This window comes from Protopterus annectens, chromosome 11.part0 (genome assembly GCF_019279795.1).
Source record: "Protopterus annectens isolate FY-2018-M chromosome 11.part0, PAN1.0, whole genome shotgun sequence".
In the NCBI taxonomy this organism is placed as follows: Eukaryota; Metazoa; Chordata; order Ceratodontiformes; family Protopteridae; genus Protopterus; species Protopterus annectens.
In genome coordinates this window covers 1426746177-1426759634 of record NC_056745.1, presented here as the reverse complement: position 1 = coordinate 1426759634, position 13458 = coordinate 1426746177, and the positions used below count along the sequence as shown (strand labels likewise).

At 38.8% G+C, this 13458-nt stretch overlaps 1 protein-coding gene across 2 annotated transcripts in view; it reads right to left on the bottom strand.

Annotated features, from left to right (window-relative positions):
* CFTR (CF transmembrane conductance regulator) overlaps positions 1-13458 on the bottom strand; it is a 1712697-nt gene that overhangs the window by 755200 nt on the left and 944039 nt on the right. For both annotated transcript variants that reach the window (XM_044088720.1, XM_044088721.1), the window contains one exon: positions 5114-5239. In XM_044088720.1, the coding sequence (XP_043944655.1) occupies positions 5114-5239 (126 nt within the window). The remainder of the gene's footprint in view (positions 1-5113; positions 5240-13458) is intronic.

The following is a 13458-nucleotide window of genomic DNA, read 5'->3' as shown; positions in this document are numbered from 1 at the left end:
GGAAATCTCCCGTTTAGCACTACCGCATACAGCGGTAAATGGGAGATTTCCCTTACCCCACTGTAGTGTGATCTCGGAGTTGGAATACTAAAGTAGGGGGGTGTGGGGGTGCTGACCCCCACATGGGGGGTACAGGGGAGTGAAGCCCCCCTGCATAAAAGTTTTTGTAAGTGTTTTTGTTTTTGTGTGGTTCATTTTGAACCTTCAGTGTTCTGAACATTGATGTTCTGGTCTGGATGATCAGAATTTCGATGTTCTGAACATTCGATGATTCAAAGTGGATCTGTTTAAAGTATAGTGGGTCCAAAAACCCAAAAACAAAACAGTGTAAGAAACTTTTCCGTGTGGAAGATTTTCAATTTATATATGACTAGTAAATCACTATATATTAATAAGATCAGATAATGGTAGTAGAAGTAGCAAATTTAAACTTGTCCTAAGTCAAAAAATAATAAAAAATATAATTTGAAATATTACACAGTATTACTAAGTATTCAAAAGTAATCCAAGCAGGGTAGACAGTCTGTTTCCAGTCGAACCTGCTTGGATTACTTCTGAATACTTAGTAAGTCTGTATAATATTTCAAATGATATTTTTTATTATTTTTTTGACTTAGGACGAGTATAACTTTGCTACTTCTACTACCATTATCTGATCTTGTTAATATACAGTGATTAACTAGACATATATAAATTGAACATCTTCCACACAGTGACGTTTCTTACACTGTTTTGTTTTTATCATACTTCCATACCATCCCAACCCAGAATTTCATTCTATTACTTCTTTCTTCACTGATGCAGGCCCACAGTTCTATCACTTTTGTCATTTGTATTACTTTTCCATATCACTCTCTAGAGTGTTAACCTGTAGGTTGAAATATACCCTCCTGTCATCCTAAACTACTCCATTTCTTACCCTTCACACCCTCAGTCTAGTTTAGAACTCATGAGCCGGATGGCAGCATGTCCGCTGTTGGCAAGTATCATCACTGTTCCTCAGCATCATTCCTTAGTTCTCCAATGAGCTAAAGACCAGGCCAGCAATATTCTCCTTCCTTAACCAAGCCATTGCATTCTACTTTAATAAGGTCTTTTTGGCTTTCTCAGATTCAGCCCCCAACAGGGTTTCCATTATTTCACCCTTCATTATTGCGGAAGAAGAAACCTATTTAAAACATATCTGAACTGCTGCTTCACAATCAGTTGTCCAAGTTACCCAAGTTCAAGCCGCTTAAGCATAACAACTCGAGTTGTCGATTACTTGTGACATTGCTTTTGGAGACACATATGATCAAGATCCAATAGTTCATAAGTGTTTATTTAGTCGGTTATCAAATCTCAACACCTATTGGAGAAACAGCAAAACAGGCTGTCAGAGATCACTCTTTCTTAGATGTGCAGCAACCTTGGAGAAAATAATGCCTTTAATTCATATTTTCAGAAGCTTGAGTACATGTGCTCAACTTTGTGCTTACTTGAACTCATACAACACAGGTGTTTTTTAAATGAGCTTTTTTAAAGCAAATATGAAGTCCCATATAAATTGTTCTATTAAAATTACATTCACCCATCCTCAAAAAAGCAGCTTCATTTCTCATCAAGCCAGTAACATCTCTTTATAACATTTTGTTCAAAACAAGCCTTATATCCAGTAACTGTTGTAACCAACCCACTACATAAACCTTCGCCCCTACCAGCATATCAATCTTCTTACCAAAAGCAAAGGTGCTGTCACTTGGAAAAATCCTACAGAAATTAATATATAACCATATATTTTATTTATTTTATTTATTTATTTATTTTACATTTGTTGACTGGGCTAGTCCAGCTGGATATATGTCCATTTTCAGTGGAGGCCCGGGGAGAAAAGCTCCAACGGTTATAACAAGTTTAGAGAATACAAAATAAATAACAAAACAAAACAAAACAAAAACATTGAGCATAAAAGATAAAAAGATTTTAGTATAGGTAATACACATCTCAGAGGAAATATCCATAACAAGATAATATTCCTAAAGAAGTTATTAAATAATTGCAATAAGTAATACATTGTCTTACTAATCTATAACCATGTAAAATAATTTAAACAGATGTAACATCCTAAATGAATACCAGCATGGATCCAGACAAGGCTTGAACACTTTAACTACTTTATACTCTATAACATAGCTCATAGAAATACAAATAAAATACAGTACTGACTGGTGGAATTTTTAGCATTGAATATGACAATGTTGGCCACTAAATTATTAGACAAAAATGTGTCTTCCAGCAGGTAGTGGAATGAACTAATGGTTTCAAAATTCATAACATAGTGGCCATGCTAATAATTATTGTACAATGTGATGAGGAGTGCTTCATGTGGCCAATAAGAACCATGCATAAGGCTTTCTAGCAGGAATGTTATTTCCCAGTAACATCTGTGCTGGAAGAATGACCAGTCTAAACAAAAGACACAGAGAACAGACCAGTAGATTACAGGACAGTAAGACAGTAATGCTGAAGAAGCCTGTCACAACCCACCACCTCTGGGCCAGTAATCAAGAATCCTCAAAACTCAGCACTGGCACCGGGGGGGATGATCACTGAGAGGATAACAGGTACATGCACAGTATCTCTAGATGCAGCTCTGTGCATCAAGCACAATCAAGCACAATTTCCCTTAAGAGCACATGGGGAACACAGTCAGTCCAGGGCTGGTTTCTCCCTCTTTCTCTAGATCCCCAGTAAGACTCCCCACTGGCACAGCTATAGAGTTGAGCTCTCAAGTGAGTGTACAAGCCAAGATCTCCAGCATCCTCTCTGTTCAACCAGTGTTTCATGTCCCTGCCCAAATAGCTGATACACACACACACTCTTTGAGATTTGATTTGCACAAACACACACACACACCCACACACACACACACACACACACACACACACATCTGGGAAAGGCTGCCACCAGAACCCCTCACCAGCTACTTTAAGACCCTTAATAAAGGGTGTCAAATTTTACTGTGTAATATTAATACTAATACAAGTGGTTGTTTGACCAAGAGCAAGGCTATTAGGAGTGGCCCATGCAGTGTCACCAAATAAATATGTAAATACTCTCAAAACTGAAATATCTCTACAAGGAGCAGCCACAGTGAAATGTTTAAATATATTTAATAATAAATAATAAAAGAACAACACAATGCTAAGTATATATTCACAGTGACATCAGAATTCAAAATCACAGGAAATATTTAAAATAACATTGAAGGACAGACTCATACAAATAAAGGAAAAACAATATCTAAACTAAGCTTCACTATATTCCTGACTGAATCTAAGAGAATTACTATTCCCTACTTACTTAACAGAGCTAGGCAGATGATGTGGTGATTAGTCATTCTTGTTCTCAGGCCCAATGTGATGAGGAGTGCTTCATGTGGCCAATAAGAACCATGCATAAGGCTTTCTAGCAGGAATGTTATTTCCCAGTAACATCTGTTCTGGAAGAATGACCAGTCTACATTCAGAATACAGAATGCTCAGTCTCACTAAGACTTCTCAAAATAATATCTAAAATATTACTTCTGGGTTAGCTTGCAGAATGACTTCACTTCTCGTCATCTGACTTCCAGTTCCCATGCAAACCCTGATTGCTGGAAGCTTGCAGGATTTAGCACCTACCTATAAAAATATACACACAAGGGCTTTTGCTCAGATCTGTAGCAGATGCTGGAAGTCTTAAAACAATTCCATGCCTCCACACTTCCAGAGTAATAATTACTTCACCCCAAAGACAATATAGAAAGCTTCCTAGTACAGACTTTGTGTCTCTGGCTGCATTGAAACCTGTGAGATAGCATCTTTATGGCCTAGCCAGTAAAGTGATTTAATTTCAAATATATTTTAACATTTTCTGGACTGAGGTTAACATTCCAGTTTCCTCTGTTAAAACATATACATTTAAACAGTTACAATAGTGCATGCACATTTCTGTTCTCTGCAGTAGGTCACACTGTGGATACATTTCAAGCACAAGCACTTTACAAATACCTTTTCACCACAAACATCAGTACAAATCAGTTTGATATAGACATGACATACAGTTCTAATACATTTGTAACACAAGCATCTTATATGTCATTTGTGAATATCAAACTGATTTATACAATTATTTACAAAATTCCAGCTAGCTGTGCTGGCAGTACCTGCTAATGTCACAAAGCCTATGCAAAGCTAACTTTATCAGAGAAGGCAGGCAATGCCACTCTGTGAAAAAGAGGAAGATAGGACCCCAACACTAAATGTATGAGCAAACATAATTTAGTAATTTAGTAGCAAAAAGAAGGAAACGCCATGTCTGCAGAATACAGCCTTGAAAAGGATGCATGCTATAAATACTTCATAATATAGGACATACATTTCTTTATTCCACATCTTTACTGGACAAAAATGTTAATGCTCATTTTATTTTATCTTTTATAAGAACTGTTTTCTTATACATTGATGCTATCAGAAATGCAATCATTCCACAAGCATGCATGAATACTCAATGGTAATTTGTTGCAGGACCTAGGGGGTGTGAATATTCATTAAGATGCAATGCATTCTTCAAGTTTTACTCAAATCTCCTGCTTTCCCTAGGAGTAACAACATCATGACCACTGACTATCTAGAATATGCATACTTCCTTCCATAGAGAAGGGTTAGTTCTTTTATTTTATTTCCCTGGATAGTCACAGCTGTACTCTCTAGTCACAGATAAGCAAGCCACTTCTGTCATTAACTATTAATTTATGCTGCCAGGTGGAGTGACAATACTAAACTGGCAGGGTATATGGGCGAGTGTGTGCCATATGATGGGCTGGCATTCTCTGTCAGGCTAGTTCTTGCTTTGTGCCCATTAATTGGCAAGATAAGATTCTCTAACATATGACATAAAATTATATAAACAGGAAGAGAAGAAAGACCCGCTGATAGATGAATAGGCAAGAGTTTAATCTGATTTACATGCAGTAATTCTGAAACAGTTCTATGCGAGACATTTGCAGATCATTACATTTACTTTAAAACTATTCTTTCATTCATTTTTCTATATAAACACACATCAAAGTAAACATAATAGCAGCACTTACTGTCTTAATGCTTCAATAATTTTCTCCATTGCATCTTCCCAGCAATAGGCTTTCACAGACTGAATGTTGTCAATAATTTCCGAGGTGATCACAAGCCTTTCATTGGTTTTTCCTGCTTTTTTATCTCTGTGGGATTTACACAGCAAACAAATTTGATCATACAGCATTCTGCAGCATAATCTAAACTCAAATAAAGTAAGGACAACAGTTCTGTATCACATGCATAATATGGTTTATAACCTCAGACGAACTGTCCACCAAATTCTTCATGCCCATGAATGTAGTAAATAGCAGCCAGTTGTTGTTATGCTATACATTATGCTCAAACAACTATCTTAGCCCAGCACAAAATAATCCTTACTGATTGTGATTTTAACTCGGGTAATGTTTTTATTTTTATCTGTGCCTTTTCAGTCTTGAAGCTATACAAAGTATGAAGACTTTGCATTGTAGCTTTAAGAATTTAGACACAATGTGGTGATTGTGCTATTCTAAATGGTGTAGCATTTAATAATTCTGAATCCAGTTTTCAATGATTAGGTGATTTGTTTCCAGATTCCAATCAGTTATGCGGCCACAGAAACAGAATAATATTTGCTAAAGAAAAGCAGATGGGAACCTGTAAGGGCACAGGTAATTCTCAGAACTAGTGGGCATTTAGTAGCAAGTTACTCTACTTGCAGCATTATGCACCCAGAAATGAGGAATATTGAGACAAAGTAATAGTTACACAGAAGAGAGGATGTCAGGTGAATAGACATGAGCCAGCAATCACTAAAGAACTGCGGTACTCCGCCATCCCAAGTAAAGAGGGAGCCAAAGTACTCAATGCCCTTGTGACACCTATACTGGAAAGGCGACTCATTTAATGAAATGTAAATAAGTTGTTAAGCTGTAAACCGATTTTATTGCAAGATAATAGATTCTCAGCACATATTCCTTCAAGGAAGGTAGGCACGGGGCATATTCCTTGCTGTGTGTTGTATCAGTAATAGTATCATAAAGGCATTCAGCATTATAAGAAATAGGAACATGAGAGGTCATTCACCTTATCCTCAGAGAAAGGAAAGGCAAATAATGAGAAACTTTTTCACACAAAAATCTGGGACTGGATTGGGAAGTTCAGTAATGAGTCCTTCTGAAACAAATCCATAATTATCCTTCCCATTTCCTGAAATATACATGCTAAACAGGTGACATGGTAATTATCAGGATATAGAGAAGTCCTTCTTTTTGAACTGGCACCACCACCATTTACAGCCTCATTCTTAGTTCACACACTTCTTTAAATAATCTACTAAAATGTATTGTAAGAGACAGGACAATGTTATTCTAGATTCTGCTATAGATTCCACTCAAGGTTACTTCTGTATGTTTTGTGATATATGGTATATTATTTCTGAGCTCTGACTTTTTTCCTCCTTTTTTTCTGTTTCAAAACTCTTGCTAAATCTTTCAGAGAGCACATATATATCTTTAAGTTCAAAAATTACTATCAGTATATATGATATGTTGCAAAACATTGTCTTTGGACAGGATTTCTACACATGCCATACATCACATAAGGCTACTGCTCTGTGAAATGAAGAGGAAAAGCCCAAACATGATTCAGAAAGAAAAAAAATGACCAGTGACGGAACTGATATATGCTACATTGCAACAACTCAAGTCATTACTCCACTGTATTCGGCATTCATTAGACTATCATTCAGTACAATGCCCCCTTTGGTATGTATCTAACCAGGCACATCCAACAAATAGAACGCCCATAGAGGTTCTTCATTAAAAGAATACAGGGCATATGCAGACCACCTCAAGCCCCTATCCCTGTATTCTGTCTCCTATAGGCTGTTGAGTGGAGATCTACATCTGGCATACAAGGCATTTTCTGACCCCACTCTGATGGACCTCCTGTATATCTGCAAAACAAACAGTACCAGAATTACCAGTTCTAAAGACTGTGATATAAATAGGACCTGCTGGAGAGACAGTTAAGTATCCCAGAGGCTACCCCTTCTCTGGAACAGGCTCCCCATTCATGTGAAGCAGACTTCCTCAGACTTGGACAATTGGATGGGGAACAGGAAATTCATCCCTGGTTTGGCTCTATTTTTCTAATGGACACAGGCAGCCTGTAAATGATTCATCTCCCAGGTCCTCGCTTGTAAATGTTTCATTTCCCATGCCCCTGCTTACACTTATCAAGGGTACCAGAGCTTGTCAGACATTTGAGATGTATGGTCAGGCTTAAAAAGGCCCTCTTGGTCTTTAGCCTAGTAAACATCTATGAACTTATGACCTCTACCAATGGTACACAGAGGATGCGTAAGTCAAGAATAGCTTTTCTACACAACTCAAAGGCAGCTTACTGAGGCTGTCAACTAGCAAGGAGCTATAACACACTTGTAATAATTTACCAAATGGCTATATGACTTACCGCCAGCCCACAATGAGCACAGGAAAGCTCCCCACTGCTTCATTGATATACAGCTGCTCAAACTGTAAGTCAGATTCCCAAAACACACATTTCCACAGCGACATAGCCAAATATACAGATATTGCTCTGTGAAGCTGGCAAACAAATGTATGTATACATATACTTATCCATGGCAGAAACTGTTTAAACTCAGATCAATAATATTGCTTGTTTACTAAGTGCTGTACAAAACTGAATGCATTACATAATGAAAGCAAATAAAATACTAACAATTTCAAGTGCTGATATTCAGCCTATCAAGAGAATAACTATTAAAATTGCAGAGTATGCTTCAAAACAAAATACTACTACTAATACACTAAATATTAATATAATATTAATAACTACCTGCCAAATAAATACATTAAAAAAAATAAGTATTTCAAGGTAATTAAGGCAATCAAATGTTGCTATCAATAATTAATAGTAGCATGCTTAAGTATTTATAAATTCATGGGGAAAACCCCAAGCAGTCCCCACTATAATGACAAATGAAACAGTATCTCTGCAGCAGTATGTCTCTCGTCATTAGATTTAGCCTGCCCATGGTATCCAGGTCCTAATGAAAATTATACATTAACAAAACAATTAAAATTCACCTCCACATTCCAAAAGAACTTCAGTTTACACATCGTACACCAAGACATTGCATTTCCATTGTCAACCAGCTTTCAAGTCAATAGTGGGCACTAAAGGACAAAAATGTCATGCTGTCAAACCAATTGGTAAAACTCCAGGAAAGTCCCAGGAAAGCTAAAGCCTTTACTGTGTCATATCTTACACTTCCTGTAGCAGAGGCCCATGGGATATATGCAAATGACCCCTTACGGACCTTCCAGTGTTTCAGCTATATGGCTTCTGAATGCCTATGATTTTTTTACTTTAACTTTTTAAAGTCTTTAGTGTTTCACTGTCTTTAGTTAACCCTTTTTAAAACTCAATAATGGGTGGACAGAAGGCCCACAATCAGGGCAGTTTTTAAATATTACTCTAATTCAACTAGAAGGGTGGCCACGGTGGTGCAGCGGTTAGCGTTGCCGCCTCACAGCAAGAAGTTCTCAGGTTCGATCCTTGGCTGGGGTGCCTTCTGTGCAGAGTCTGAATGCCCTCCCTGTGGTCGCATGGGTTTCCTCTGAGTGCTCCGGTTTCCTCCCACAGCCCAAAGACATGCTGTAGATGGATTGGACACTCTTAATTGGCCCTAGGCATGAGTGCCTGCATGTGTGTGCCTTCCATGGAAGGTTGGGCGCCGGGCTGGCAACTCGACACTGTAAAACTCCACTGCCAATCATGAGCAGACAGGTGATCCACTGTGGTGGCCCCTAATAAGGAAAAGCCAAAATAAAAAGAAGACTCTAATTCAACTAGAAAGTTAACAGAACAGGGTTTGCATTAACATGTATTTTCTGATGAAGAATTAATATGAAACTCTATCTGGCAGTACTGACTTGACTGTGATGCTAAGTGATTTACCAAAAAATGAAACATTTTTTGATGTACAGGTCAAAAATATGAAGCAAACTCACAGACATTCTGTAAAATCAGGGAGTATTGAGAGCTATGAGCCTTTTCAGTGATTAGTAGGCAGGATGACACAACCATGTAACTCAGCAAGCTCTGTCAAGAAGAGCTGAAACCATGGCCTACTAACTGAGCAAATTCAGTCAGGATCAGCTGAAACTAACAATTCTTTTAGAAGAAAGACTCTGAGAAGGGAACATAACATTCACTGTCAAAGTCTAAATAAAAATATCAGAAAACCTTATTGTAATCTACTACCAATATTGCTGGAGCACAGACTCTCCACAGTTGCTCTAAAAACTAAATGTGGATTAATCTTCCCATAAAGAAACTGAAGACAGTCTTGAAATGTAGCAATATTTCAGATGCTCAGATGTCTTTCCTCGTAAGTATATTTTTGTTCCATGTTTACAATATGGTGTTTAAATGAGCTGATTTACTAACTTATTCATTTACTCAACTATTTTCTGATTACAACTGCACTATAATTAAACATAATAACTTGACTTTAAATTATTCAACCATCCGTAACCCCCTTTTTCCCCATTTTTACAAATGGAGTCCAGGTGCCATATCAACAGTCATCATCATCAAGAGGCAATGTTCACACTTTCGGGGCTGTAAAACATGCCACAACTTTAATGTCTGTTCTATTTTAAACTTTTATTTTGCACTGTGATTTTAATTATACTTTAATACTGTTTTTGTTGTTTTTGTTATTTTAGCAATTTCATTTATTCAACTTTGATTTGTTTTGCGTAACTTATTTTTCTTCTTAGTTTTGGAACTTCTGTTGTTTAGATTTTATCTTGATTACATGCTTATCTAGGGTTAAGAAATCACACAACTTAATTTGATTTGAACCAAGTGCCACCCTCTCAGGAATCAAGTCTACGATGATGTAGAACTGTAGAACTGATTACTTCTTTGAAAGAATGGATAATAAATCCAAATTGCACAGGTTTAAAAAGCCTTGTACTAATGTGGCTTATTCCTGTGCACAAGGGACACAGAGGAAAGCACAATATTCTCTACAAATCTGCTGAGAAAATACCCCCTATACACGCACACATATATGAAAGGAAAGAGACTGGGGGTGTGCATGGCTGATGCTCTCTGATGCACAGCTTTATACACAATATCTGGGTGTCCAGGCTGTTAAGCTACACATTCTAAACCAGACTGCTTTACTTGTCACCACAATAAGGGGCAGCTGCACACAGCTTCCACTGTATAGATTGCTTCTTCGAGCAAAACTTAGCCTGTTCCTGGCAGTGTGTCTGTGTGTGTGTGTGTGTGTGTGTGTGTGTGTGTGTGTGTGTGTGTGTGTGTGTGTGTGCAATATATATATATATATATATATATATATATATATATATATATATATATAGGTTTACCTTTAAAATATTGACAGCCGGAATGTTGAACTCGCTTCAGCGAACTCCGAAGTGCACCTTCTCAGCACCTCGAATTCCGAAGTTTCAAACCGCAAAATCTCACCCCCTTTTTGCCCCATGGTAGCACTTGTTTGTAGGTGTGGTGTGGTCAGAAATGTCGAAATTCAAAGTTTTTTCGCTGTTTTCAATTTTTTGCGGTTCCAGTTTCGACATTATAAAGGTAAACTCTCTCTCTATATATATATATATATATATATATATATATATATATATATATATATATATGTATATATATATATATATATATATATATATATATATATATATATATATATATATATATATATATATATATGTATATGTATATATATATATATATATATATATATATATATATATATATATATATATATATATATATATATATATATATGAACTGATTATGATTGACTTTCAGCTGAAAGTGCAGAAACCACCTGGAATGCCTCACTATCTTTGTATGATAGCAGGCATCCTTGAGGTCACTAGAATTCATCCTGGTTTTCTTCAAGAGAGGTAGAATGGACTGTACTGCAATCATCAGGAACTTGGTCTGTCTGACAAAGCTTTTCAACTTGCTCAAACCCAAAACTGGCCTAAGGTCCTTGTTCTCTGGAAACAAAAAGAACATCGAATGGACCCCAGATCCCAGATGGTCTGGCAGGACCTCTTGGATAACTTGATTTACTGACAGATTCTGAATTTTGATCACTGCACCCTTCTCTGACAGGGTGGCACATCTGGAAGATGTTTGTGATTTAACTTCAGATTCTCTAAAATGGAATTATGTTACCTCTGTATATAACTTTTAATACCCATGCTTCTGAGGTAATGGCTCTGAATCTTCTTGATATAGAGCCAACCAACCCGCGACTGCCTCCAGAGTCAGATAGTTGGGCAACCCCTCAGGGTCACTGAAAGGGCCTCCTGGAGAAAGCTCAACAGAAGCCCTGATTGTATGGACCAACCCTGCCTCACTGGCAGTGCCCACTGTGATTACCCCCGTCACCACCACAGCTTCAGAAGGAACTTCCTGAAAAAGGTTGCTGTGTTTTTCTAAAGAAGTTATGTTCCTTCTGGTTCTCAGAGAAGACCCATTGAGGGGTAGAAAAACATACTCCAATAACAGACAGTGTCATTCTGTTCTGCTTGCTTTTAGCCAAAGTGTCCTTAACCTTAGGCCCAAAAGTGAAGAGACGTCATAGGGGGAGTTAATAAAGGATGCCTTGAAGCAGTCTGCAAATTGCAAAACCTCATCCAAGTGTGGTGACGAGTGGCAATGCCAGTACTAGTGGCTTGGGACGTGCCATCAGAAGTGCTTGAAAGCAGATGTATCAACACATTGGCAACAGACTAAAAAGCAGACAAGTGAGCATTCACGCTCTTTTGAGGCTCCAGAGTCTGCTGTGTCTTAGCCATCCTTGACACTTCCAACACAATGCACTGTTGAAGTCTCATCAAGTGACTAAGATAGTTTAATGCTCTCAGTGCAAACATGTGCGATGTAAAAGAGCTTCCCTAACCAGTCCAACACCTGAGATTAACTCTCTTCTGAGATGTTCTTCTTAGTGGCTGCCACCACCACAATAGCACCACCAGCAGGACCCTTACTCCAGTATTGCCAGAAGAATTTTATCCACTTTCTTTGGAACTGTTTCCGCCATATCAGGTTCCTTCCATGCTCTGCAGAACACTGTGTCAGGAGGAGGAACCACCCCAGATATGGATGGGCCATCCCAAATGCCTAAAAAAAAATACCAACTCCTCTGGAGATGGGGTTTGGCAGTTCAACCCTGCCTGGTGAAGCAGCCAAAAGAGACATCACTGATTTGGGATTTGGGGACCTTTCTCCTTCCTCAAGGTCAGTAACCTCAGTGAGGGATTTCCACTGGAGAATCCTGGTGCTCCTCTTGCATGGACTCTTTCCTGAGACATTCCACCCTAGAGAATCCTGGGGGGAAGTGTAAGGGGCAGGGGCCCAAAGGTCAAGGCAGCTTGGAGACCTCCCGGGCTGGGCTGTCCCAAAGCAGACTGATGTGTGTCCAGAAGCACAAACATCAAAGTGGGAGGGATACCGGTTGCAGCCGACCACTCCTGTCCTTAGCAGAAGAACATCCACTGTACAATATCAAAGGCAGACTGAAGCTGGCACCCCAGAGCCTGCACATCTCAGATCCATAGATCCAACAGACATACCAGACACCACAGCCAATCCAGACATCAGAGACAAACTATCAAGAGCAGAGGTACAGAGTGGGAGGCACTACTCCAAAACCCAAAGCATCAAACCCGACCGAGAACCTCTTGTCTCAATCTGTTGGCTCAGAAACTGCCAGAGCCAAGAAAATCAAGGCTGGGGTAGAAGCCAAAATTGGCCAAGCCATTGGATCTGACCCTAGGAGTGGATAAGCAACCAGCTTCGATAACCTCAGAACTATAGGGCCTGAAGGAGGAAACCAGCTTGATGAAGCAGAAGCCTCGGGTCAAGGACCAGAAGCCATAAGTATCAGCCCTAACTGCATCTCAGCTTGCACAAAGGACCATATCAGCTGCTGTCCTAACCAAATGGGATGACTGAGCAGACAAAGCCATCGATGGAGGCATGGAGGTTCAGCTGCTAATTGACGGTTCCAAGAACCAGATCCAAAGCAGAGAAGCTCACATCCAGGGTAGGGAAAGAGATAACTCCAGAGAAGACTCTCAAGGAGTAAAAGGGGAGAAGGACAAAAAGGTTCTGCCCAAGGAACCTCCTTTCAACAGGAAAGGACTTGGGACACTTAGCACAGAGGAAGGAGCCTTCCCCGCAGTTAGCGCCGAGAGAGATTAGGTAAGACTTGTCAGATCCAATGATGGTGCTAAAGCCACTGGAGGAGCAAAACATCTTAGGACGTTTGGATATGGTGGACAGGAAG